Source organism: Anguilla anguilla, chromosome 12 (assembly GCF_013347855.1).
Source record: "Anguilla anguilla isolate fAngAng1 chromosome 12, fAngAng1.pri, whole genome shotgun sequence".
NCBI classification, from domain to species: Eukaryota; Metazoa; Chordata; class Actinopteri; order Anguilliformes; family Anguillidae; genus Anguilla; species Anguilla anguilla.
Window position 1 is genome coordinate 29,515,586 of NC_049212.1, and position 26,554 is coordinate 29,542,139.

The 26,554-nt window shown below is 43.1% G+C and overlaps 1 protein-coding gene across 3 annotated transcripts in view; it reads right to left on the reverse strand.

Moving 5' to 3' along the window:
• Positions 1-23,377, reverse strand: part of plekhg2 (pleckstrin homology domain containing, family G (with RhoGef domain) member 2) — a 47,509-nt gene extending 24,132 nt beyond the window's left edge. The window contains exons 1-4 of one of the 3 annotated variants that reach the window (XM_035385275.1): positions 23,051-23,377; positions 12,923-13,000; positions 6,056-6,471; positions 441-541 (exon numbers count right to left, since the gene is read on the reverse strand). In XM_035385275.1, coding sequence (XP_035241166.1) covers positions 441-541; positions 6,056-6,471; positions 12,923-12,971 — 566 coding nt within the window. In that variant the 5' untranslated portion in view covers positions 12,972-13,000; positions 23,051-23,377. Of the gene's footprint in view, positions 1-440; positions 542-6,055; positions 6,472-8,491; positions 8,899-12,922; positions 13,001-22,289 lie in introns of those variants that run through there. The other 2 variants (XM_035385274.1, XM_035385276.1) reach the window with 2 other exon arrangements.
• Between the last annotated feature and the right edge of the window lie 3,177 nt (positions 23,378-26,554).

The window sequence follows — 26,554 nt, forward strand, 5'->3', positions numbered from 1 at the left end:
GCCAGTCAGAACTGGCTAAGATCAGGCAGAGGGATGAAGGGAGAGATGAGGGGGACTAGTGGAGAAAAAACATCAACCGCTGATTTTCACTGGTTTTTTTAATGTTTCAAATAAACCCTGTCGCATGCCATTACTTTGTCTTCTGAGCCGCTTCGCATCACTCACTCAGCCAGTTTCTGTGACTTCAGCTGGAGATTTCTACCCTGCCTGGGTAGGAATCCAACAGCAGCCTCGCAGAAAAGCACAGACTTTTCTCCAAGATTTTGGGCATGAAGCAATTCTGCTTCAGCAACAATACAACAACTTCTGTTTATGATGTAATAAGCCTTTGTACAGTTCGAAGGACCCACAGAAACTCAAGGACACGTCTCTGTGATCATTTACAGATACAAACCAGATGGGAAAACTCACTTCCCTTGTGTGGGACCATTTTCTCTCACCTGTTGAACTCATAGATGTCCTCAATATTGCAGAAGAGGGCGCTGACCTCCTCCGGCTTGAGTGGCAGATCCCCACAGTCGATGATGCAGCCCAAGTAATCCTGAGTGCAAGGGACAAGGAAATTTACAACATTCTAAATTTGAGTATTTTAAAAATTAATGATGTAACACAACAGAATAATTTGAAAAAGGGCAAAGCAACAACAACAAAAAATATTATAGATGAACAATTTGACTTTTGCAGAACTGCCACTACAGAGCAGCCACCATGCTATGGGGGTCATGATCTTTACATTCCTCTATTATATTCCTCTACAATTATTATTTATACTCAATAGGCTGTTTTACAGCCTGTTTCAAATGATCTCATCAATCATCACTGAACTTTAATTAAAAATCCCATATTAGTTTACTAATTCAAGGCCCCCAGTTTAAGTCAGTAAATCTTGGCATAACAATATGCCTGAGTGGATATTTAAACCTGATCAAACAAACACTGGAGGAAGATACACACATAATTTCACAATGACCACACTAGCTATATCTGTGGCCCATTGGGAGTTGTGTGAAATCAATGCTTGCCACTGTTTATAATATAAAAATGAGATTCACACAAGCAGGTTATAAGACATCATTACCTGCGACGTCACTTTAAAACATATTACATGAGAACGCTTAGCTATGAAAGTAATCAAGTAAAGTGGAGCAGATGAATGTGAATGTTAAAATTGGTATTAGTTGTCACACAGTCATAATCTTATTGTATCCTCTCCATGGTTGGGGGGGGACAACAGCCTTCCCTCTAACCTCCCTGTCCCCTGCTATGGGCTGCGTAACGTATGCACGTTCTGAGATATCTCTTTGTCTGTCCTAATTGAATTAGCCAGGAAGCTTTCCCCCTGAGAAAATATGTATACTCGAGCTCTACACTGGTCCTTAATATAAACACTTTGAGCTGCCCAAGAAAGCAAACCAAGCAATTAATACGACATTAAAGGCCTCACTGTTACAATATTTGTCTTTTCGTTTCACGATGTTTCCCCTCTAACCTGGGAAAAAGAGATATGCATCGGTCTCATGAGAAAATCCATACCACCCCCGGAAATCTATACCGCCCCTCCCCCACCCCCCCACCCTCCCTAGATATGCTGCTCCGCATACCCTCTAGCCTCAGTAAGACCTCCAGAAAGCTTGAAGCTTGAAATGTGTCAGTGTTGCTTACAAGCCAAGCCAGCGGGTGTGGTGAAAGCCCAACACAAGCTGCTTGGCCAAGCGGTTTGGACGCAAGGCCCCCGCCGATCACAAACTTTCACACCACCATTTGTTTTCTGACTGCCTTCATGGAATGTGTGATTCATCTCAAAACAAAAAAAAAAGTGTTATGACCTCAACTATGGGAAAAAAACGAATTTCGTACTCAATGCTCTGCGACTGGTTCAGAAATGTCAATGGCTGCTTTTCTTGGCTAATGCTGTGGCATTTATTTTGGTATGAGCTGCTTTGCTTCCTGCAAATATGCAAACAGCCAAAAATGACTCATTTCCAAACTATGCATATTTAGAATGAAAAACATATAAATTGTGCTCTGAAATGAGTATACATATGTACCTACCTAAGTATGCATGCATGCATATATGTATGTGTATGTACATATGTATATATGTGTATGCGCATATCTGCATGTATGTGTACATGTATGTATGTAGATATATTGCATGCACATATATTGTATATGTATACTATGGTTTCCCAGCTGACAGCCAAAGCACAAGTCATAATGACATTACCACAGCCAACGTAAAAGCTAAACTCTCAAGTGCCCTCAAGAATGTTTATTATGGAAAAGGCCAAAAAAAGACACAAAAGTCACAGTCACAAAAGCAACAAAAATGACTATTTATGCTCAGGATCCAGTCTATCTTTATTTTACCAAAAACGTGTATGTTTCTGTCAAGCCGAAAAAAATAAAACTCAGTGACAATCCAGACTATTGTGCACAAAAAAACACCACTTGGCAGGCCAACATGTATGCATAGATGTGTACGTGTGTGTGCACAAACACAAATGTTTCAGCATAAAAAATCCAAGTGACTCACAAATAGTCTTAACACTATTTGTGCATGTGCATGTGATTAACTTGCCTTTTTATATTGAAAACATTATGATAAGTTTTTATTACAAATCCCTTTGATTCTCTTTACTTTTAACATATTTGTAGTAGAAACAGCAAAATGTTAAGTGTATTATTTTCTGTGTTGTCATCTGCAATAGCAGAACTGAACACACTCCTGTGAGGTGGCTGCTGTGCTGTAGCAGTGCGCTGCGCCGACCGATGCCATCCTGGCCCTGAACACGGTCTAATCGCTCACCAAACAGCATTTATCCGGACGATTTGTCAGCTACTTATCAGAAACATTTCAGCCCCATTTACCCTAAATTACTGCCCTTTTCAAGACCATAACTCACTCATCAGATAAAAGTGCCTTGGACAGACAGAGATTCTTCTGAGCATTGGACAAACTGGAAAGTCACTGAGTGTCGACGCCGAAGATTTTTATCACCACGAAAGCGAACTCTCCCAGGACGGCGGGCCTGGGTCCAAACATGGTCGTTGGGTGAAAACAAATCGGCCCAAAAATTTTAACCCAACCCTTTAAAAATAAATCATTGCAAGTAAACAAACAAACAAAAGAATGCAACCCGAATTGGAGCAGTCTGGGGGGAAACTGTACCCCCTCTGTGAGCCTCTATTGCACATTCCGAGAGAGAGGCAAGTCCAAGGGCTTTTCTCTCTTTGCGGAAAGATCGGAGTGCTTGAAAAGTCAAACAATGCAGGGTCAGGCAGGACGGAGGGAAAATTATGGAGGGTTTGAGGGGGGGTTTCTGTAAAATTCTTCACCTTTAAAAGGCAAAGGAGCGCAGAAACAGAAACTGTAATTACAGACTCATTTACAGTCAGCATTCAGGCAAAGAATTCCCATCTCAATTGTACGAAGTTACACCCCCCCCCACCCCCCCACCTACCACAATCACCAACAGGCAGAGCAAAGGAAAACATGGATGAAAGAGCAAGAAGAAAGAGAGAGAGAAAAATGTTATAGAGAATGACAGAAATAGAGAGAAAGGACAAGCAGCAAAAAGTAAAGAATGACAGGAAGTAGAGATAGAAAGAAAGAAAGCAAGAAAGAAAGAAAGAAAGAAAGAAAGAAAGGAATTGCACAAAGAGGCACACGTATTCAGGACTGTTTGAAGGGACTCAGCTCAGAAAGTAGGTCAGAGTTTTGAGGAAAGGGAGTGCTTCCCCTTCACAATGCTCCCCCCTAAAGTGTGGGCCCCTCTCTGTCTCCCCCTCTGTTTGCTCCCCAGAGTTCCCCAAAAAGGGGTTACAGCCAACAAAAAACCTTACCCTCCCCCCCAATTTCCTGTCCTAGTTGGCTGGGATACAGAAGCAGGGGAAAAGGGCTTCACTCTCTTGTTCTCTTGCTCTTTCCTAGTCCCTTTACCACATACACACACACGCACACACGCACACATACAGGTGTACATGCACGCACACACACACATGCACGCACACACACACATGCACAAATGCACACAGACACATAAACACAAACAGGCATATATGCACACACACACAAACACACACACACACACACACACACGTACACGCATGTAGGTATACATGTGCACACATGCCCTCACGCACACGCGTGCACTCACACATATGCATGCATGCACAATTACACACTCAAACATGCCCAAACACACAGGCACTCACACACAAGCACACAGGCACACACACATATGCACAAACGCACACACACTACGCGTACACGTGCACGCACAAAAACTCTTTCTCATCATGGTTGGTTTCTATTACCCGCGGTTTTGACATCATCTTTCCCTAGGCTCTCAATTAAAACCAGACTCCCACTGCCAAGACAACTTGAGACAGAGCCCAGCTTGTGCCTGATCTCACAGGCATAACTCGTACCATTGACAGTGCAAATGTTCTGCCCCCCTCACCTTCATCCTGTCCGGCACAATCATCTGCGGCGGAGAAGGACAGCCACTGCACTAAAGCGTCCACAGAATGTGTCACTTCTCATAATGTGATGTCACAGAGATTTCACCACCAACCATTCCAACTTGAGGCAGCACAGTCTCAATCAGCATCCTTCGCATGGAGAAAATTTCAAGCAAAGTGAAGCTTTCAAGAGGGGGCAGGGGTTACCTTTCAAATGTGCTGAAAGTCACAGATCTCCTCAACCTGCATCCAAAATTAGTACACTCACACACACACACACACACACACACACACAGTGACCCATGCACACCCACACACAGTGACCCATGCATACCCACACACACACACAGTGACCCATGCACACCCACACACACACACACTCACAGTGACCCATGCACACACCCCCCCACACACACACACACACACACACTCACAATCACACATGCACGCCCAAGAATGCAGACACTTACGCAAGCGGGCTAATGCTTATGCAGCCATCAATCAATCAGCTTCTTGCACCCAACCACACAAGTAACTGCAGCCAGTATCTCTCAATAGTTTTGTGTTAGGGTGCCTTTTTGGCTGCAAACCCAGTCATTCATGGCAAAATCTCTGCAATCCTCCATTTTGGTTGTTTCAGTTGAGGACTGGTAAGGGGGAATTGCCAAATGCAAAAGGGAGCATGTGCTTTATTTAAAAAATTTACAAAACAATGTAGCCAAAAGGACACTTTTTCTGTCTCTGTGCAGGGTCATTTGCTGGTATCTATCCGCCCATATATGCCTTACACCTTTCTATCTGTTAATGAACTGAGTAAAACACTTACTAAATCCAACAAGCTCCTCTCCTTCAAAACTCCTGGGAAAAAAAAACATTTTTCTCCCCCCCCCCACCCTTTCACTTTCCCCTCCTAAAGCACACACGCCCTCCCCTCTCCCCACTCCAGCTACCTCTCAGTCTGCAATAAAAATGCTGACAGAAAAACACAAAGGCCTCCCAAACAACTCACCGCCCGTAACTCCGATACGCATCAAGGGGAGTTTCCAACAGCCTCTCCTCTTTGGAGGGAGCCAGGCCCTACCGCAGAAGCATGAAGCGTCTTTTTGAAGTGACTGGAGAATTGACTACACCTTTTATCAGCTGCCATCCCCTGCTCCTGCAACCTCCGCAGCCCTTAATTCTGCCCCTAGCTGACGATACACTGAGAAAATCACAGTCTGCAGGGACTGTCTTGAGCTCACAGTCATAAAAGCCTTAGCTGGCATGGGGAGGAGAACCAAGAATTATATATAGATATCTGACAAAGGTCTTGTTTAAAAAACAGTTCTGAACCCTAGGGAGTCTTGGGCCAAAATTGTATTGTATTTTTTCCCAATATTTTTGCACATTCCATGGACTCTGCACCCTGTTCGCAAACATATAAATACGGCTCACTTTTGCCTCGCCAACAGTATATTATTATCTATGGGTACTTGTGGATAACAAATCAGTGTTGAAATCTGAGTTGGACAGAAATATGTTTGACTTGTGCAGCGTGTCTTTGTGTGACGACTGGGGTTGGGTGGCGGGGGGGGGGGGGGTGTCTTACCTCCACTATGCTCTTTAGGTCTCGCACATAGGCCTGCTCTGTCTCCACGATCTCCAGCACCACCCTCTCCAGGCGAGACAGCTTGGGGGTGGACGAGTTGGGGGAGGCTGTCCCCGCCCCCCGACCGCGCTCCTCCAGCAGCTGGGAGAGGGGCGTGAGATCCAGGCTGATGTCCGAGCCGTTGCGCTGGGGCGGGGGGTAGGCGGGCACGGCCCCAAAGGGCAGGGAGGAGGAGGAGGAGGACTGGCCGTCCTGGAGGGAGGCGGAGGAGGCGGAGGAGCTCAGGCTGGCAGCCCGGTCGCTGTCGGAGCACACGGTGTTGACGGAGGTGCAGCTCCCGCGGGAGGCCCGCTCCGAGGAAGCCATCCTTCCCACAATGCCGCTCAGGGAGGAGACGGAGGACGGGCGTTGGGCAGCTGGGAGTGGGGGAGGGGGAGGGGGGAGTTTGGAGGGGGTGTGGGTGAAGTAGAGGGCAACATGCAATCATCAGGATCACCGTCACTCCAGAACATTCCTGAACACGCATCAACTTTTATTTTTTTATATCTCTTTAAATACATAAAATACATGCAATATAAAATATGGCTATGATGTGGGAATTTAAATCATAAACATTGATTATTAAAAACTATACTATGTGCAGAAGAAACCCAATACTCACTTAAGAATTTTGCAATTCGGTCAGTTTTAATAGATAATAATTAAAATATGATGAATGAATGCTTTAGAGACAGATCAGAAAAGATCATCAATTTCAGAATGACTTGACAGAGCCTGATGGCCAATCTGAGTAGAATCCTTGGCATTAATCAGTAAATTAACAATAAGGTATAAAAGAGAGTCAACAGAACTACTGGCCTTGAGAGCCAAATTTGGGTTTTGGCACTAATCAGACCTGTGTCGACCTACTGTAATGGCTGCATTATCACAGAATCAGCCCATTACCAGCTACTCGGAAAGACTTGTTTTTCAAGGAAGGTAAAAGCGTTCATCAGCACAACAGCTATAATTCACACTTTCTGTAGAAAGTGAGAGGCCTGCAGCCAGCTTTGCACGCGCTACTGCTCTCTGCAAAGCAGGAAATGAGCACAACCTCAAAGGTGTGAATCAGAAAATCACATTTTCATTTTTCAGTTTGCCAGAGGAAGCACACACTGGTGTGTTACAAACAGCAAGCGCCGTATTTGCACAGAAACACACACTGCAGTTAGGAAGGCAGGAAACAGCACAAACCCCCTCACCCACATGCCAGCCACAAAACATGCTAATGTACCAGCACACATTTCACAAGCACTTCCCGTATCACAGAATACAAATTTACAGCATATGCAATCTAGCACTGAAATGTATTTCAGTTTTTCTTTTACTGATCTATTGTAATCTTGCTTGTAATCTTGCATGTGAGAAAAAGCTACCATCGCACCGCTGGTTCTGTGGCTCAGAAGTTCCTTTCATGGTTGAAAAGCAGTACTTCAGAAATCAGCCGACCAACAGTTAGAAACATTTCGTCAAAACTAAAATGTGAAGTTAGCCATTCCAACCTTTCCACACCATGCGGATGTCACAACTAGAACATCACATCACCCCAAATAATGGCTGCCATAACTACTCAGAGCAGACCACTGTGCCTTTCTTATTTTTTTGTATGATGTGATGGCATGTGAAAATGGAGCCTGGCAGAGCTACATGTGGCCTGGAGGTAAGGGTGGGGGTGGGGGGGGGGGGGGTAACCACCAGTTCCTGCTGAAAACCAAATACCTAGCACAGTCGCTTGACTCTGCCAACTATTCTGTCCCTCGAATACTCACAAAAACAACAACTCCATTTTTAGACATTTGGCTCTGGAGCACATTATCAACTGGTGCCTTCTCCTCAGTCCGAACTTTGGTCCCACTGTCAAGGCAGTGCGGATCAACGTGAGCTCATCGGGCTTTTCAGCATCCCTATATAAACATTGACCACAGAATACCTGCCATGGCCTGCCGTCTCCAGAGCCTTCCACCCAAGATATGACATCAAAGTTTGTAAAAAGAGATTTCAATTCATTTTCACCACTCACAGTGCACATATTTAAAGATTGTCTTTTTTTGATGAATTTCCAAAAAAGCAACGGTGTTTTAAAGCACACCCAAATCACTTCCCATAGAAAACAACAAAAAAGCATAATTTCTGTACAGAATCATTCACAGTACTGTCTTATTTAAACTTTGCATGTGTCTTTAGGTAATCCACTAAAGAGTCAGAGGAGCAATAGAAATATGTGCCTGTGAGTGTGTGGTTCATATCCTCTTTAAACTGACAGACTAAGCAAAATGAGTAACTTCATAAAAAATATTGTTCATGTTAAAATGTGTCTGTGCACAAAACACAGAATGTTTTTTATGAGACCAGGATACCACCTCACATCTACCTTAATGAATAAAAAATGTCACCTACCTGCAACAGTGAGATCAACATGTCACCAGTCCTCCACATGAGATCAGGCTCTTTATACCGCAAACCCAGAAAAACCCATCGTTGATTGGTTACCTCCAGTAACCAATCATGCCTCATCGCCCCAGCAAATTGTATGCGCATCTGGGTTTCTAACCCGGGACTGCAGCCTGCAATCCTCCCCTCAGCACAACACCTCCACTGTCTGTGTTCTTGACCCAAACTCACAAAATAAACTAAAATTGATCACTTCCCAATAACGATAGCGCCACCTGCTTATTCGGAACATGCCGCCCCCAGCGTGGCCCCAGTACTCTTCATGTGAGTCTGGTAGGAAACCACGCTTGCACCTTGTTTTTTTTTGTTTTTTTTCAACCACAGCTTCCTGTTTTAGTAAATGAAGTCTGCAGGTTTGCTTCTCATCTAATAAAGCAGAAGAAGAGCTACAAAGCAGCAGGGTTGCTTGTGCCATGAACATGGGACCAGTACAGCTACTGGCTCCATACACTCTGCAAAGGGATTCGGTGTTGAGGATTAAGCACTACTGATGACAGCATTAGGGGGAGGCTGCTGGTGGGAGATCTCATCTAGCTGACCTAACCACCCCAGTCTGCACTGTACGCAGGAGCCTGCACCTGAAACCAGCCGGGGGGATGTGGTCAGGCCCCACCCAGCCTCCATTTGATTCTGAGGCCAATTTTGGGTAGTTGCCAGGCGACCCGGATAAAAGCTCAATTTACCCAACTCAGAAGCGAGTAGAGCAGCATTTAAACATTTGTCTGAGCCATTGAAACAAGGCTGACATCTTCAAGAACAAACCAAACTTACCAAAAAGACACCCACCCAGAAACAGAGCACTCGGCTGTAATAGTGCACTCAGCTGAAATAGAACACTGAACTCAGAAAGCTGCTCTTTTGCCATGGAATGCATTTCTTCATAATCAGAGCTGAAATATGTTACGTTCCCTCAGTGTGAAAATCTCCCCATTTACATTGGTTTCCTGTGGCCATGACTTACATATTCTAAAGAAGGGCTAAGAGCAGGTGGGTAAAGGGCCTTCAGATTCCAATACCTGAAATAATAACCTGTAGATATAATTATACAAGCCTGTGACTCTGTGTTGCAACAAACTAATAAACACAAACTTAAATCAGCACTGCAAACAAACTCTCAGGTAGCCAGTGCTGACTGTGGCCAGTAGCTTGGTTTGACGAACTTGGCCTGCAGGCCGTGGCGTGAGAACAAGCAGGCTGGTCACACCTCGTGTTTCAGAGAAAAACTGCGGATGTCTACACTCTTTCAGCCACAGGGATCGCCGCATGAATGCAGCTGTAAATGACTAGTTAGGCGTTCCATATTAGGGAAGGAATTGGACATGGCACATTATAATAAATAAACAAATAAATAAATAAATAAATAAATAAATAAATAAATAAATAAATAAATAAATAAATAAATAAATAAATAAATAAAAATAAACTGTCAGGTTTACCCTTTTAGGGTATACACTGAGACTGTCCCGGGTCGGTGATTATGAAACATACTGTGAGCCTTCCATTTCAGGTTTAGATCTGCACACCAGAGGCACAGAAAGGCACACTCCAGTTTCTATGGTATTTCTATGGAGCTCCATTCCTATGAGAACTGGAGGACCCCACCCACCCCACCACCATCACCTCCGAGACAATTGTAATTGTCCTGTATTTCCAGGACACTCCTGGCTTGTTTGACTTTCATAATGTAAGCAGCCATTCTCCAAAGTGAAACCCGGAAGAAAACACGCCTAAAAATAGATATGCTTTGTTCCCTCCCAAAATTCTTCATTCTGTTTTCTTTGATCAGCTCTAACTATCAGAAATGTTCAGCAATTTGCAAGTGGCAATCCTTATCTTGGGTGGTTTTATGCCATTTATAATCTAGGAATGAGACACAAAAGCTGCTCTTTCATGACTCTCACAGCTTACACGTCTGTATGAGGTCTTTTAAAAGCCAACAAATGCCCTCAAAATGCATAAAATAGGTTGCTTACCCACAGAGGTGTCACTAGGGGGGTGCGGACCACACCGGGTGACACCATCAGAGGGGGGTGACACCGAAATGACTGGCAATAATTTTTTTGTGCAGTGTTTTGTGTAGCGACGGGTTGAAACAGCTAGTTTCTCCGATGCAGTTTATTGCTGGTTGATTTAATTAGCGGTATTAATGTGACGAGAAGCACTTTTCATTTGAATGCATATCCCTGGTCGACAACATCCCACAGCACCCCCCCCCCCAACCCAACCCCCCCCCCCCCCCCCCCCAAGGTCGACAACAATGGTCGACCGCACAGGGTGTCACCAACCCTAGTGATGTCACTGCTTACCCAAGCTTGCCTACACACAAATCTGGAGAAAATGGTGTTAATATAATGTTTTGAAAATTATAGCCACACACACTCTAGTATGCATATGTGCATGCATACAGTATGTATGTAGGCACATACGCACACGCACACGCACACAAACACACACACCTACACACCTACACATGCACACACAGATTAGATCCTGTTATGGTCACAAAAGGTCAACTTTCAAAGATGATGGTGACCATGACAGCAACCTCAGTACACAGTTTTATTAATACAACGATATTACATTAGTGTACAGTCGTATGACTGAGATCAAAAAGTTACCAAATGGTCATTATGCTGTAGCCCTCTACATTGGCACACAATATAATACGTTCTTCTCTTAAAACTATGAATCTATTCTACATCTTTTATCATAGTCTATACTCTAAAATACATTTCCAATTAACAGAAGGCACAGAAAAATAGGATGTGTTGCTGCACTCAGGATTCACTTAAAATAAAATTATGGACAGTGGTCACACACAATATTATTAAGTAATGTGTCTTCAACTGACTAAGTACTTAATCTGTTGATGTCACACATACTTAATAACACTTTCCATAATTTTATTACGTACAAGGTAGTTGTCTTGGAAAGGTTTTTAGTATGACAATTTTACCATTCTGAATATGCTTGGGGTACATGCTGGGTGAAGAAATGAACTGTCAGTGAAATGTCTTTTTCAATGACAAGCATGCCATATATAGCCTCAAGCCCTTTTCCGCACAAAATATATCAAAACTATACTGCACAGATGGCGGATGTGTGTTAGCATGACAGCTTCCTGTACCATTTCATGCCACCAGGAAGCTACATTAGAAATGTAAACCGAGGCTATATTACAATGCATAAAGTTTAATCTATGCACGTACATGAATAAACCATTTCTGTTTTTAATAGTCAGTAACGTCACCTCACCACGCAAAAAAAACGGGCCAGTTTAGAATACAAAGTTCTCCATTAAAATGAAGACAGCTGGGTGTTTCCCACCATTCATGACATTTAGACAACCATCAAGCCAGCGTCTCATCTGTGTTTCATTCACTGCCTGCCAGTTTCAATTCTTAAAAAGAGTTTATGGATCCTCCTCCGCTCTTATAAAGGTACTGTCAGAAATCTGCGCTCTAAGACTGAAGCATTTTCGGTGCTTTGACTAAATGCTGAGCACAGCACCAGCAGCATCTTGTGCTATTAAAACTGCCATCCATCTGACTCAAGAGAAATAACATTTTTTAGGCATTATTCTATCCTTCCAATGGTCAAGTGCAAAAATGCCCAGAGGTCCAAATTAACCGTTGCGGTTGGGTGTAGCTACTGTGTGGTTTATTTTTCCCATTGTTTAATGGCAAAATCTTCAGTGTTATTCATATTTTCTAACTAGCTCCATGAACCATGTTTTTCAGTGCAATACAGTACAGTAAATTAAACTGAGTTCTACCATTTTTTGGGCAATTATTGACAAGCACATATGTTTCTGGCATATATTTCCAGAAACGCATGAATTGTTTCTCATCTATAACAATTTCAGCATTTCTTAATTTCTTGCAGTCTATGCTCATGTTTGTGTTCGGCTAGACTGTCATAGCAAAATTTAAAGATTTTAAAAAAGCCATGTTGAGTTCATATAATTAATTTATTGTTATGATATTGATATAGGTAAGTAATGTCTACACTACCTGGGGTTAATAAGTTCACTATAAAAAATAAATAATAGTTACAAAAATCATAATCAACGAAGACATAACTGAAAATAATAATCCCAATGTAAACGAAAAAACTTGCTTGTACATTTGCATTATGACTGTACATAGGTATGGGGCATGCCCGCAAAGCCGTAACTTGGCAGATGGCATACCTACATTCCCAATATGACATTCATTCTTATATTCACATTTGATGAATTATGAATGGATATATATATATATATAACCAGAGACTGATGTACATATGCACATACACACACACACACACACACACACATTTATATCCACATGCACTTACACACATACATATGTACCCGGTCCTGTCTTTAGCTCTGACCTTGGGTGCTGTGCTTTCTTTGGCTGCCGCGTTGCGCCCCCTCAGGCATGGTGTGATGATATCACAGGAAACGGAATCCTACGGAGAACCAAAACCCATCAGTGACATCATCAATCGCAGGGCAGCGAACCAGAAATACAAAAACCCCACCCTTTGAGTTTCACAGATTGCAATACTGGAATCCTCATCCGTTGCTGGTAAACCTATAAAAATTTGAATCCCGAAACTAGTTGACATCAACTCCAATAAGGGATAGTCATGAAATGTACACCTGGACTGCTCAACTGCTCAAGAGAACTTCAAAGATTGCAGGATTTAAAGGGCATGACAAAAAGGTGGTTCTTTGATTATAAAGCAAGAAAAGAAAGACTACAGAGAGAAATCTTCTTTTGCTAAAAGAGGCTGGGGATCCTGATGTATTTTGCAAGCACAGTGTTGCTGGGTTGAAGTCCAGAAGGTGTGCTAACTGCACATTCAGTTCAGTTCCCAGCGGCCGCCTTTAAGGCTCCTGTGTGACGGTGTCACAGTGATAGCCTGGCGGCCAGAGAAAGCACAACCCCGAAGGAGCATTAAGAACCTCCAGAACAACTGTGGTCAGGGCACCTCAAGGCATCTCGTCTGCACTTATGACTAAATGAGGCAGAATGTGCTTTATCAGCGCCAGAGTGCCTTCCGCCCCTATCTGCAACAGAAGAAAGGGGGAAAAAAGCTGTTGGTGATCCCAGCCAAAGCAATTAAAAGCTGAAATGTGAGAGTCGGTGTGTTTTTTTTTTTGTTTTTTTTGTTGTTTTTTTTGGAAGGGGGGGAGGGGGAGCATAGCAATGAAGAAATTCTTCTCTTTACAAAAAAGTATAGAAATCAAAACACATGTAATGTTTGGCCATGAGACAAGAATGTCTCCCATCCTTTTCTGCGCACTGTGTTCTACATGTGTCCCTCTTGCTCCTGGACTCTCCTCGAATGTTAGTCGGAAGGAAGGAATTAGAAATGGCAGTACTCCAATCGACAGCTCCGGGAAGGAGGGGGGAAAAGGTGTTGGTTTATGGCTTTGGGACAGGGCCTCTCTTCCCCCCAGAAACCTGCCCTTTGCCATGCTCTCCCCACATCTCCCACTAATGTCTGCAGCCAGTAACCACCAAGGGTATTACAATATATGGCAGTCCTACGATGTGGCCCAAAGCGCAGTGGTACTCAAACCTAGCCCTCCAGGCCAGTAGTACTGCTAGTTTTCTTTTCTATCTGGTAGTTAATTGATTGATTAATGTCAGCAATTAGCCAGAGATTTAACTCACCTGGTGTTCCATGTTTAAATCAGGCCTAATTAGAGTAGAAGAATTGGGCTATCCCTGCCCATGAGAGTCAACCATACTGCTATGTGGATTGAACTGCAAATAGACAACCATGTGAAGTAACGCTAAAAATGGACACTTTAGCGAGGAGGTCTTAGGTTCACATTCTCGATGAACACTGGGGTGGTGCCCCCTCTTTTGCAACCCGGAATGGCCTGAAACTGGAAAAAATTGTCTGCAGCGTTGAATCTCTTGCTGGTTATGATGCAAACATTCTGCCAAATTTAACTTCCTCCAAGTACTCTGATTTCCTCCCACAGTTCAAAGACATGCAGACTCCAGGGCTCACTTGCAAAAGAGATATCCATCACATTGTGACTACCCTGGTTAAATAAGGCTAAATAAATAAGAACTTCTCCCTGTTTGCAGAAAGATGCACAAGATGAAAGATTGCAGTTTGCAGGAGAATCGCTGCTTTGTGATTCTCTGCGGAAAAAATAAAGTTGAGTGCTGTGGTATAACTACTCCCCTGCTAATAGGAAATTTCTAGAAGCCTGGTGTAAAAATGTATGTAATTTAAAGTCCCAAATGTTTTCAACTTATGTACCTCAAAATAGACTGCCATTCTGAGTCAAATGTATCTGCCAGTATGATTGGTTACACAGAATACATATGTTTCCCCAGAGAAAATACCTCCTTTGACTTTACGCATTTAGTCTGACACAAAATGAATGTCACTTCATTAAAATATTTATAAACTGATCTAATGATCTGTTTTTGACCCAGAGAAAATTGCAAATCGCCTTGAAGCAGTTCCCAACAGCGCCCTTAAAAACATTTCCCGCTCCAACCTCCAACACCACCACCTCCCCGCCCTCCCCATTTGCAGGGTTTAATTCCAGACAGATTTCTCTCATTAGAAAGGGTCATTTACCATCAACCCCCTACGAGGGCTTCGGAACACAGCTCTTTATTCTGCCTCATGAACATTTTCTTGGCTCTGGAGCTCCTCTGCTTGTGAAATTCCAAAAATTCCAGAATCAGAATTGTGGCCAGAATTTCCCAACTTCCCCAAAATTTGGGTTGTGGTCTCTAATAGAAAGTGGAATGGAAGGGGGAAGAGAGGTGGTTGGGGTAAAGGGTTTTTTCTTCTTGAAAGAATGGAAATGCTCCAACATCTGGTTAGCAAACTATTGAGGTTAAAGTAAGGTTAACATGACTCCTCTCCCCCATTTTAATATTGCTCCCCTTGTCCTCTGAATGGTCTGATTTTTTTCTCCAAGATCCACTGACATTAAGAAAAATATGTTTGTGGGTCCTTTCCCACCATTTTTCTCACATAGCAATAACAATCTTCTGCCATGGGCCCAGCTGTGTCCCAGTGCTCTTTCAAGCGAGATCCAGTATCTCGCACAATTCCTGCGGCCATCATCGCTGTCAACAACCCGCCATTTTGGGCGGACACAGCTGTACAGCTGTGCAACTGTAGGTGTGTACGTGCCTATCTCGCTCTCCCTGCGGGTATGTGTGAGTCATCCAAGTGTATAATGTTTTGTGTACATATACTCTAAGAGTGCACACGTACAGTAGTATACTTTTTTTGAATGTGACAATTAATAGTTGAGGCACTGAATTTAAAAAAAATTATTATTTTTCTAGCAGTGCACAGTGGAAGAAAACCAGACTGTGAATAGAAAATCACAAAAGACAACATCTGATTGTCAACCTAGAGGTTATATATATGAGAAAGAGGTGGCATCAACACAGGTTGTCTGTGTTTGGAGGGGCCCATCCTTGTGAAGCCTGGTGATTGAGGGGTTGGGGTGGGGGGGTGTTAGTAGGGCTTTGAGGGGGGTAGGAGGGTAGCAAAAGCACAAATAAACAGAGCTTGTAGATGGTGTAGGTGGCACGTTTGTGACATGTCCCACTGCATTGTCTGTCTGGCACCATGGTCCAAACAGAAAGGCCACCATTGTTCCTGTTCCAGCTGACCTTCACACTTCCTGTGGACTCCACACCGGCATGGGGCCCGGCCCCATTCACCGGGGCCCCATCTGGTGCCTTCCCTTCAGGCCTCCTCCTTATTCTGTTACACAACAAAGCCTGCCCATTGTGCAGGGACTGGCCACGTTGAGCCTGGACAATGAATACGCTGGACAGAGCATTGGGGATCAGAGGATCAACCGGCACTGGAGCCACAGATCTGAATAATTTAGATGAAAAGTACAGTTTGATAGGTGAGAGAAACATATATCTGTCCCATAGAGAAAAAAGCTGTGACTCATATGTATACACAGAATTTGGCACACAACACTACAGTGAATCTGACCTAAAAAATGACTGCGTTCACATATTTTAAAAAATCAAACTATGAGTTTCTAAAGAACAACAAATAGTTTTTAACATCGCACAAAATTTGTAGTTTGCATGTTATTTAATGGCTATGAAGTCAACAGTGAGAAAAGGTCTTATGGACTACTACAGACAGTTGCTAGCACTAGGCCGCATGCTCAGACTTTATCTGGATAATCTGACAAATTTTGGTATAATATAATAATGCCTTTTTACAGTACTTTTACGGAAATGTAGATTGCTACCTGAAAATACTCATATATTTCTTATGGACAGAAAAGGGCAAACTGAAAATCTCATGTTTTCATTTTCATTCTTTATCTTGTCAGGGCAACATGCTTTAATTCAGAAGTCTGCCAGGTAATAAAATGCCAAAAGTTTGAATAAGAAATGCTAACATTCCAAAGTTGTAAAGTGCTGGAACCTGGCGGCTACTGCTTTTGAGGTTAGGACATGGCCACAGCATTGCGAGGAGCTCCCACAGCCAATCAGTCTGCAGCATTGGCAGCATACCACCCAATCATATGCTAATAAGACAAATTTTTTGCTACACATACTGAATAATATAACTCTCCAGTTGTGGTATTGGACTCAAAAGACCACAGAGAAGCCATTGCATTTGACAAGAATTGCTCCTTGGACATTCATCTGGAGCTGAAAAAATGCTAAACATGCATTAGAAGAGACCCTGGGCAAGTCACTGTAATTTCCTGAAAAAGGGTTTGTGATGTCCTGGGGGATTCCTGAAGTGAGATGGGACATTGACCTCAGGGTGTCAGCTGTCAACAAGTGAACAAAGACTTTTCCAAACAGGCATGTTGGCCTTGTTTCGCACCAGGATACTTCACAATGATTCCTAACAATAATCCCCCTGTAGTATTGCTAAAAACATGTAGGAAAAAGCTGTAACACCCCAAGGTTTCTGGGAACCTATGAAATTGTCAACTAATATAGTAAAGAATGTTGCTATAAAAAGCCCTGGGTGAGATATTTTTTGCTCGGTGTCATCCGTTCAGTCTGTCCTGGGAATTTCCCCGAGCCCCTCTCTCTGCGTGACTAATTACAGATGCTGAGACGACACAAATTGAAAGTCATAAAAAAAAAAACATTCCTGTCTGCGGGCAGGGTACGCGCAGGCAAAACGAGCTTCAAACATACTGCCGGGGCACCAGGGAGGGCTGGGCGTGTGCCTGGCAGGAAAGATATCAGTCCGTGCACACCGCTCAAGGATGCGGGTACGAGACAGTCTGACTGCAGCTGACGGAAATGTGGAATTCACTTTTGACTGTAAAGGTGGTTTCTCAAGTCCTGGCTCTCGCCATTGGGGAAGAAGCACACCCCCATAACTTTACATGTGTTCAGAAATGTATAGCATTTTACATGCACTAGCACTAGCACTTATGTTACATTTACAACCTAATACTGGGGTGGCCAAGCCAGGTCCCAGAGAGCCACAGGTTATGCTAGTGTTGCTTGTTACTTAGCATTTATAAATCAAATCAGTTACACAGTTAACTCCCAATTCCGGGGTTATTTGGATCTAAAGTTGTTTCTGGTGGTTTCACTGCTGAAGGTGAAATAAAAACCTGCCTCTATCCCAGGGAGCTGTCCCAGGGATAGGGACTTATGCATTAAACTAATCGTTGGTGTCCATCGATAATTGTAACCAAATACAAGAAAAGAGTTGTCATGGCACACAAATAACTACATTTTTAATAGGATAAGTGAACAACTGGTGGTTCTGCAGTGCTTCCTCATGCCCTACATTTAAAAAAATGCATGTCGAACTGTAAGTTGGTAAATATGTTCTCAAACAGAGCAAACACTTTATTGTTAACTTTAGAAGCTATAAAAAAACCTCTGTCTTTTTATTAGACAACTTGAGACAGATGATCAGTTTGATCAAATGAAGGGTAAGGTAAGAGGTAAGATCGCAGGTAGGGTAAGTTGGTGTGCCACTTTTATGCACAAAATGAATTACAGGATACCTTCCAATAGATTAGACCATATTGGCTTTAATGAAGCAGTAGAGTAAATCATGGGGGTGGGAATTAAGGAGGGGTTTTTGAGGAGGGGAAACAGAGTAAAAGCAAAGGGGAGGGAGGGGCAGAGCAGTCAGACTGAGGAACTGGAGTCTCCAGGAGCTTGACCTGGGGGACAAGGGAGAGGGGTAGAGAGGAGCAAGGTAGGTAAGGAATGATAACAGAAGACTGGCAACAGTGCGGACCTGTGTCACCAAACAGAGGACAGCATTCACAAAGAGGCAAACAACTACATGCACGGCCCACGATCAAGCACGCCATGACACAGTCAAATTGAGGGCTCGACTAAGCATGAACCACACGGTCAATGTGCTCGCAATCCCCCCCTCAACCCACATCCCCTGCTCTTCGTGACAACTCCGATTCTCAGAAGACTCTTTCAACTGTTTCCAAAAGTCTTTCTTCAAAAGGCCACTGGAGGGAAGCGAGTGAGAAATATGGTGCGGGTTCATAAACTCCCCGAGAAAAATTCCAACAAGAAAATCGTCCCTTCGGTCGCTTCGGGCCGGAGTTTGGTTACCCTGTTGGGTTGGAGGTTGGGGTTAGCACCAGGGTCAAAAACGAATGGGGAAGAAGTGGGGAAAGCACTTTGTCTGAGGCTCCATAAAGCTGTCTCGGGCAAGTCAAAGACCCTCCCTCCAGAGGCTGTTGCTTTGGGCCCTTCTGTCTCCCTCTTTGCCTAATCTGGGACCTTTTATGAGGCCAGTAAAGTCAACATGGCGAATTCACCTTTGTAAATCTTGAGGGCAGGCATGGTCAAATGCAATGTTTGTCAAGAGTCCAAAAGTGTGCCTTTGGCTAAAGCTCTGCAGGGACTGCCTCAGAGCAGCATGGGGTGTGAGAAAGGACGACACGCCATGGGAGATGTGAACTTTAAGGGAACTGCTAATCATCCCTGTGTCATTGCCCCCTGAGGAACTCCTCCATCAGCCAGATGGAGACCTAGGGTCTTGAACCCGTCACCTCCACTTGCGTTGCTAATATTTTATCCACCACTATGTTATGCCATTTTTAAAAATGTACTGCTGCAATTGGGGTTGCACCTGCCACAAGGACAGGCTTCAACAGCGGAGAGATGTGAACTGATGACCTTCCGGTCACTGTGGCCTCACTGCTCCTTCACAGGCAGGCCCCAAATGATCCAATGTGGCTCCAGGTGCATGCTGGGTGATTTGGCTTGAGAAGCTGGGAATCCCATCAACACAATTCATCAGAATGAGGGTGCAAATGGGGGACCGGAGATTATTACTATTCCTTCTGTCCAATGCCGTGCAGTCCATTGAGTCAGTGAGTCCGGAAATATCTTGAGAGGATGCAGAATAAATGGGATCCCCACGCCCCACACAACCCCCACCCCAGCACTGAACTACAAAGCAGGACACAGTTTCAAAGCAAGCAGAACCTAACTTGTCAGCCTCCGATGGGAAGGACAAACATTCTAACTAAAGTCAGGGTTCGGGTCACTTCCTGTTTCTCAGTTCTAGTTCCATGACCAGTTCCTATTCCCATTCTTCCTTTTGATAGAGACTGAATAGGCCAACAATGTTTTTTTGGCTGGACCACAACAGCGGGGCCAGCCCTACAAACGCGAATGTCTGTGACTGCCTGACTGACTGACTGAGTGAGTGATAAAGTTACACCACGCAAGTCTGTGACGTCGGCTGGTTCGGTCCAGCCATATACTAAGTTTTAACCTGGTCTTGTTTTACTCCAAATGCTCCAGCTATAACTTTGAGCATTGATGTATAAGTCTCAGCTAAACATTAATGTTCAAACAGAAAGGGACAATAAAGAGGGGTTTATGATGTGGCAATACCTCCTGTTTTTGGAGATCAACTCGTGTTTTCCTTTGCAAGTGATATTAGTGCGATCATACTGCCAAATCATGCCCTGTCATGTGCTCGCCAAGGCTCACATATGTGTGGCCAACAGGTTTAGAGCCTGTTTAATGAGAAAATAAATAGAATCTGTGATTTTCTTGGCTATGGCCAGCAGGGAACCATCTGCTGACATGTTTTTTTTAAGTTGAGGTAGAACAGTATACAATGTTAAAGCAACAATCAAGACATCAGATTACCTTTCATTGCAACTAAGAGGTCATCTGGGCAGGCCTCTTAAATCCTAAGGACGTTTAATAAATAGCACTTGAATTGGGGCTGTAGTCTTCACATGTCTATAACCCCAATTCAATAAATAAACCATTTTACTGAGACTAGTAGAATAGTAAGAAGCTAGTTTCCAAATCAGACCTTTGTACTCCTGCAGACAATCTTAAGACAATCTTCTTCAGATTAAAATATAGAAATATATTTATTTCCAAAAAAGCAATATAAAAATTACAACAACAACAATAACAGCCGTTATTTTTACTCATCCATTGAACAGTGAATAGCTGCATGGGTTTTAACTTTGATGTCTGACGTACTGTGGTATTATATGTTAATGACCTCCAATTATTAAACTGTTTTTAAATTAGGAATATATACACAGTAAAATGTTCAATGTTAAAGGAACACTTATAGAGTCCCCATTGGTCCCATATGTAGGCTACTCTGTTAGAGTTGAATTAACACTGAACATTTTACTGTGTATGCATGTCTATGACAACTGCCGGAAAACGTACAAATTCACTGCTTCTAACCGGTATTGTATGGCTACAGAAGATCCCTTTTTAATGTAAATTATTGCGGTCTGAGGCAGAGAGAAAAGAGGGGTGTTAGTGCAAAGTGAAAATATACAGGATTCACTAGGATGTTTCATTTGTCCACTCCGGATAGCTAACATTCCAGCTGATTTTATGGAGAACACAATTCGTTTGTGCAAGTAAGGCGTCAGTGGAGCAACTGAGCCAGCCTGCAACAAGACCATTGTTTCAGCGTCTCTGGCTAACGTTCTGGAATCCTTCGTGAAGTTTTCACTGACACTGTCTGCAAAGGCGCTCAATAACTGGGGGGCATTTCAGCACGAGGCAATATATGATTATCTTTGTATAGTTGTGTCCACTCCAGAAATTACGACATACAAATAATTTGTATTCATACAAATCCATTCACTACACATACAAGATAAAACTATTTGCATTAGCGTGGCTATAAAATTCATATTAATTGGCTCCTCTTCCATTTGGCGAGTTAGCCTACTCCAGTGCCCTACTTAACCGTGGCACCTTTGTTTCCTTAAAAGTTCGTGTATTCCAGAAATTGCAGGGAAGGCATTCAGTATAAAACATTTTGGAGCAAGTAAGGGGCAATAATAGGCTACTCCTGAATTGTCTAAGGGCATGCGACCGATTTGGTAGGTGTGCTCCGTAAAGGCGATGTATCTTTCAAGCTCTAGGTGATCCTGAAGAAAACCTCACACCGCCTTAATCCCTATTTATGGGTATTATATCCGAGGTCATATTTTCGACCGGTGAGACCGCTTTTGCTTAGCACGAACTGCCGAACTCAGGCTGAACTTAATTGGCGTGAGTGAGAAACATATCCCATGGACCAAATTAACTATTATTAACATTTTCTTCTAACAATTATAATATATACTATATAATATTACATTGTTGGAGATTGGTGTCCTCTTGTAACAGTTTAAATAAATAGTTGCAGTTGTACTTCAAGCTTTTCGTGGAGACAATAATTGGGACACTGAGACATTGAAAAACGCAGGTAACAGCTACACGCAGCCTACCTTTGCAGGTGTATAGAATAGATGCATCAAAAAATAGCCGTCAGTGTCTGAGCTCCCTTTCCGACTCGATTCTGATAAAGTCCCTGGATTCAAGCTGTACTCCGCTTCGGATAGTCGTATTATTTCCCAGCTCAAGCGCATTGGATTGAATAGTTGTAGCCTACATTTCTTCAGCACCGAAAAAAACTACGTTCTGGGCGTTTTACCCCACACACAAGAACATTCCCAGCAACAAAAGGATTAAGTCCTCTTTGCTCTCCTGGACTTCTTCTTTTTCACATTGCTATTGTTGGACTTGAAGCGCCATCCCCTTTGGCGTCAGTTTCATGACAAACGGTTTTCTTACGGTCAAATGCAGTTTTCCAGTGCACGTTTTTAAATGTCCTTTATATTTCTGTAACGATTAGTAAAAAGCTAGGGATACATCACAACAAGCAAATTAATTTAATGTTGATCCGTTATCAACTTCTTGAAGAAAAAAAGTCGGGAATTCGTTAAAAGATGCCGCCTCCAGGGAAACTTAATTTCTTGTTCTCTATATTCATCCGTTGCCAAAGACATTTATTGGTTTTCTAATACACAGCTTTATAAGTTCTTCTTGTCGCAAAATGTTTGCCAATTGAAATGTATTCTTTAATATAGCTCGTAAGTTATTGTAGTGTGACAAAAATAATCGTTTAGACACTACAGTTAAATTCGCTATAGCCTACTTTGTAGTCCGTCTGTATGACATGTACGAACCTATCTTGAGATACACCGACCTGGAATTGGAATCCCTTCTCTGAAAAAATTGTCCCCCGCGGCCCAAGACTTCTCCAACTTCCTGCAAGTTAACTCCTCTCGTGCTGCATTCCAAGGACCCACAGTGACAGAATATCGATGTTTTTTCTTCTAAACCATTTAAATGTAGCATTAGAAATAACAACTAAGTTGCAATACTACTCCGTTTTTATGATTGCCATTGTTTCTCCTAGGGCGAAATGCTTCTATTTTGCCCAGGTTCAACGGTCTTAGCCTTTGAATGCCAGTGGATGGCAATTTGTCAAGGATTTAGGTGCGCGCAGTTTAGCGTAAAATTACAAGGAGCTGCACTAAATGGTTTGTTATAACAGGACCGTCGATGAACTACAGAGCTGACTGCGCCCCCGGGATGACTTGCCTATGTTTTCTATAGAATACGTCAGTAACAAAGTTAGGACGCACATCTAAAAGAGATGAGCTGGTGAAATGACCACACTGTGAGTCATGTCTCACTACCGCTGTGGCAGCTAGCGACATTATGGTATTAGTACCTTTTTGACGGGTTTATTTGATCTGAGTCAGACACGGTTCAGACATGCTATTATAAACCCAGGTGGAAAGAGTCTTCCCTTGACGGGGTCTTGAGGCCATCTGCTTCTCTATCGGGCAGCCAGGTTTTGCAATGACTAATAACGTTTGGAAAACCTCTGTCGTCTTGGAAACGGCAGGAGGCAAAGTCTGCGTGCTAGCTTGTAAAATAAGATACGATTCCACAGCCTCAGATCCTACCGTATGTCGTTTGTTTAGGAAATTCCAAGATGAACCATTATTCCTGTTAAAAACAGGCACGCAAGTTTATCTTTGCACATCTGATTGTCCCCACCACCCAAAGAGGAAAACAGCCTGTTTAATTATCGCAAGTGAACACAAAACTGAATGTCAGAGGCAGGGGGCGAAATGATTCAACCATGCAAAATGCAGGATAAAAAAGTAGCAGGAAAGTACGGATACAAAAAGTACAAAATATGTGTCTCAAAAATGTAGCCTAGATCAACGTAAAATACAGTATTTTGTATTTGAAAATACAAAAATACATTTATTGGAAAAGTATTATGCTTAGTTGTCAAATTCATAGGATCATATCTTTCCATGTAAGTTGTAATTTGTCCAGCTTCTTGCAAAAATATTTGTTCATCCTGGGAAAATTGAAGAGGCTTTGTTAAATAACAAAGGTCTGCATAACTAACTCCCTTTATGTCATGCCGAGTTCTGTAAAGCTTGGAAATACAATGGTCAACAAGCACACTTTTCATTTGCAATATGTGGCTTGGACGAGAAATAACGATGATTACGGCTTAATTCCCCATAACAATTTTGGCAATAGATATTCTTAGCCATTTAATAGTACAAGATAATACTGTATTTCTTACAAGGGTTTGGGGGAAATAGGCTTTATTAGGATTATTAATGATGAAAATAAATCAAAACATATTTTATTGAATTCTTTTAGCACTTACTGGTACCAAGACATAATATACTTTTAATGTGCCCGGAATACTGGCCTGTAGACTAGTTGGCAGGACTAGTGAGCCAAGTTCAACAGTTTTTCTTACCCAAAACTTGTAGGTCTATTATAGAAACTAAAATTAGGATATTTTCAGTCGATGACATACCATAACATGGTCGGTTTTAGCATTAGACATCATTTCAGACAAATTGATTGTCAGAGTCAGATACAGATCCTTAAGGAACAAAGAGGACCCACACGGACTGAAGGTGGTGACATAAAACAAATGAAGAACAGTGATTGGTCAATTCTTGTGCCATCTCACTTCTCCGCAAGCTCCTCGTGGCCACACAGGCACCTGGACAGGGTGTTCGCATTGCTGTGCTTCTTGCCAGGATTCTGTTCCATCATAAAATGGAAGCCTTGCAGGTCCTTCAGCCACCTCACCACCTGGTTAGCCTTACTAATGCATTGTAGCATGAGTCAAAGGTTTGCGAGGCCTTGTTGAAAGAAGCTGTGTGTTCCCAGATATTGCCTAGGTTCACCATGCATGCTGAGGTGGGGATGACCGGCAGGACCTCCATCAGCTACTTGAGGAGCCTGAAGGATGGCGGGCAGTCAGGCCCCAGCTGTAGCATCAGCTGGAGTGCCTGGCCACATGAGTTAGGCCACCAGGATGAAGCCCTTCTCCTGCCAGCTCTACCCAGCCACTTGCTAAGTAGCTAGCAGCTGGGCTAACTATGGTAGTGAGGTGGCTTGTCATTTGGAAACTGGTTGCTAGGCAGCTGCCGGCTGCAGCACTCTGTCCACGAGTAGAGTGGTCATTGGCTCTGTGCTCCCCAGCCCTGGCCACCATTAGAGGTTTCCCAGTCAGGTCACATCCATCTGAAATGGAATGGGACTACCTGGGAAGGTCCAGAGTGTGGCTAGCAGCCGTGTGGCCCACTATCTCAAGCTCACTAGCCCTGTCCGGGAGCTGGTTGGTACTGAGGCAGTGAAGTAGCTGCCTGAGCTAGCTGTGGCCTCTAGGATGGCTGCTCACCAATGCTGGCCATCACCCCACCTGGGCTCTGGGCCAACCTCAGACCAATGTCTTTCCACCAGGAGAAGGAAAAAGGAAATCCCATGGCTAGTCTACTGGTTCCATACCGCCAGCAAACATGATAAGGGTTTTGGGATGCTCTGTGAGCAGTTCTGTCCTCGTTTTTTATTTGCAAGGAACTGCTCAAGCTTCGTCTCACTTCTAATACCAGTGTTGCAGGTGGTACATAAGGACAAGGCAAGGGCCACTTCATCACATATTGCTTAATTAGATTTATTTACAAACTACAAGCATGAGGGAAAATTGACATACAGAATAGGTAAGTGGGATCCACGAACAACAAGACAAACACACCAATGCTAAGGGCTATTTACAGAGAGTATTATCACAGGAGGGCACTGAGAGTTATGCAAAAGAATCCGTAACAACAATAAGGGCAACGTCCAGGAATAGCAGAATTGTTAGACATCGTTACAATATTATTTTAGTTTTAGTGTATGTTTTCAATTGGTCCAGACAGTTTTTGTGTGATGAAAGATATATCAGATACTTATTAAAGTTTCTCATGACCTGACAGATTTACAATGGCTGGTATAGGGGCATTTGTCAGTTTGTGACAAAGAAAATAGACTTCAAGTAACTTCAAAATGGAACATTCATCATAATTGGGTAGATTATGATAAAATCTAAAGTTGAAATGATTTTTTTAATGCTCCCCCATTTTCTCCCCTATTTGGAATGGCCATCATATTCAGCCGCACTCATACTGATATCTCCACAGCCAATGCAAGGGAGCGCAGATAAGCATGTGTTCTCCTCTGAAGCATGCAATGTTTCACACCGCAACTCAGACGCTAAGCTTACGCAAACATGGTCAGGACTTGATCCCAGGGCCCATCTATATGATGCCTTAACAGAATGAGCTCCCCAGCAGAACCCTTGTATGATTGCAACAAAATATCTTACTGTTAAAAC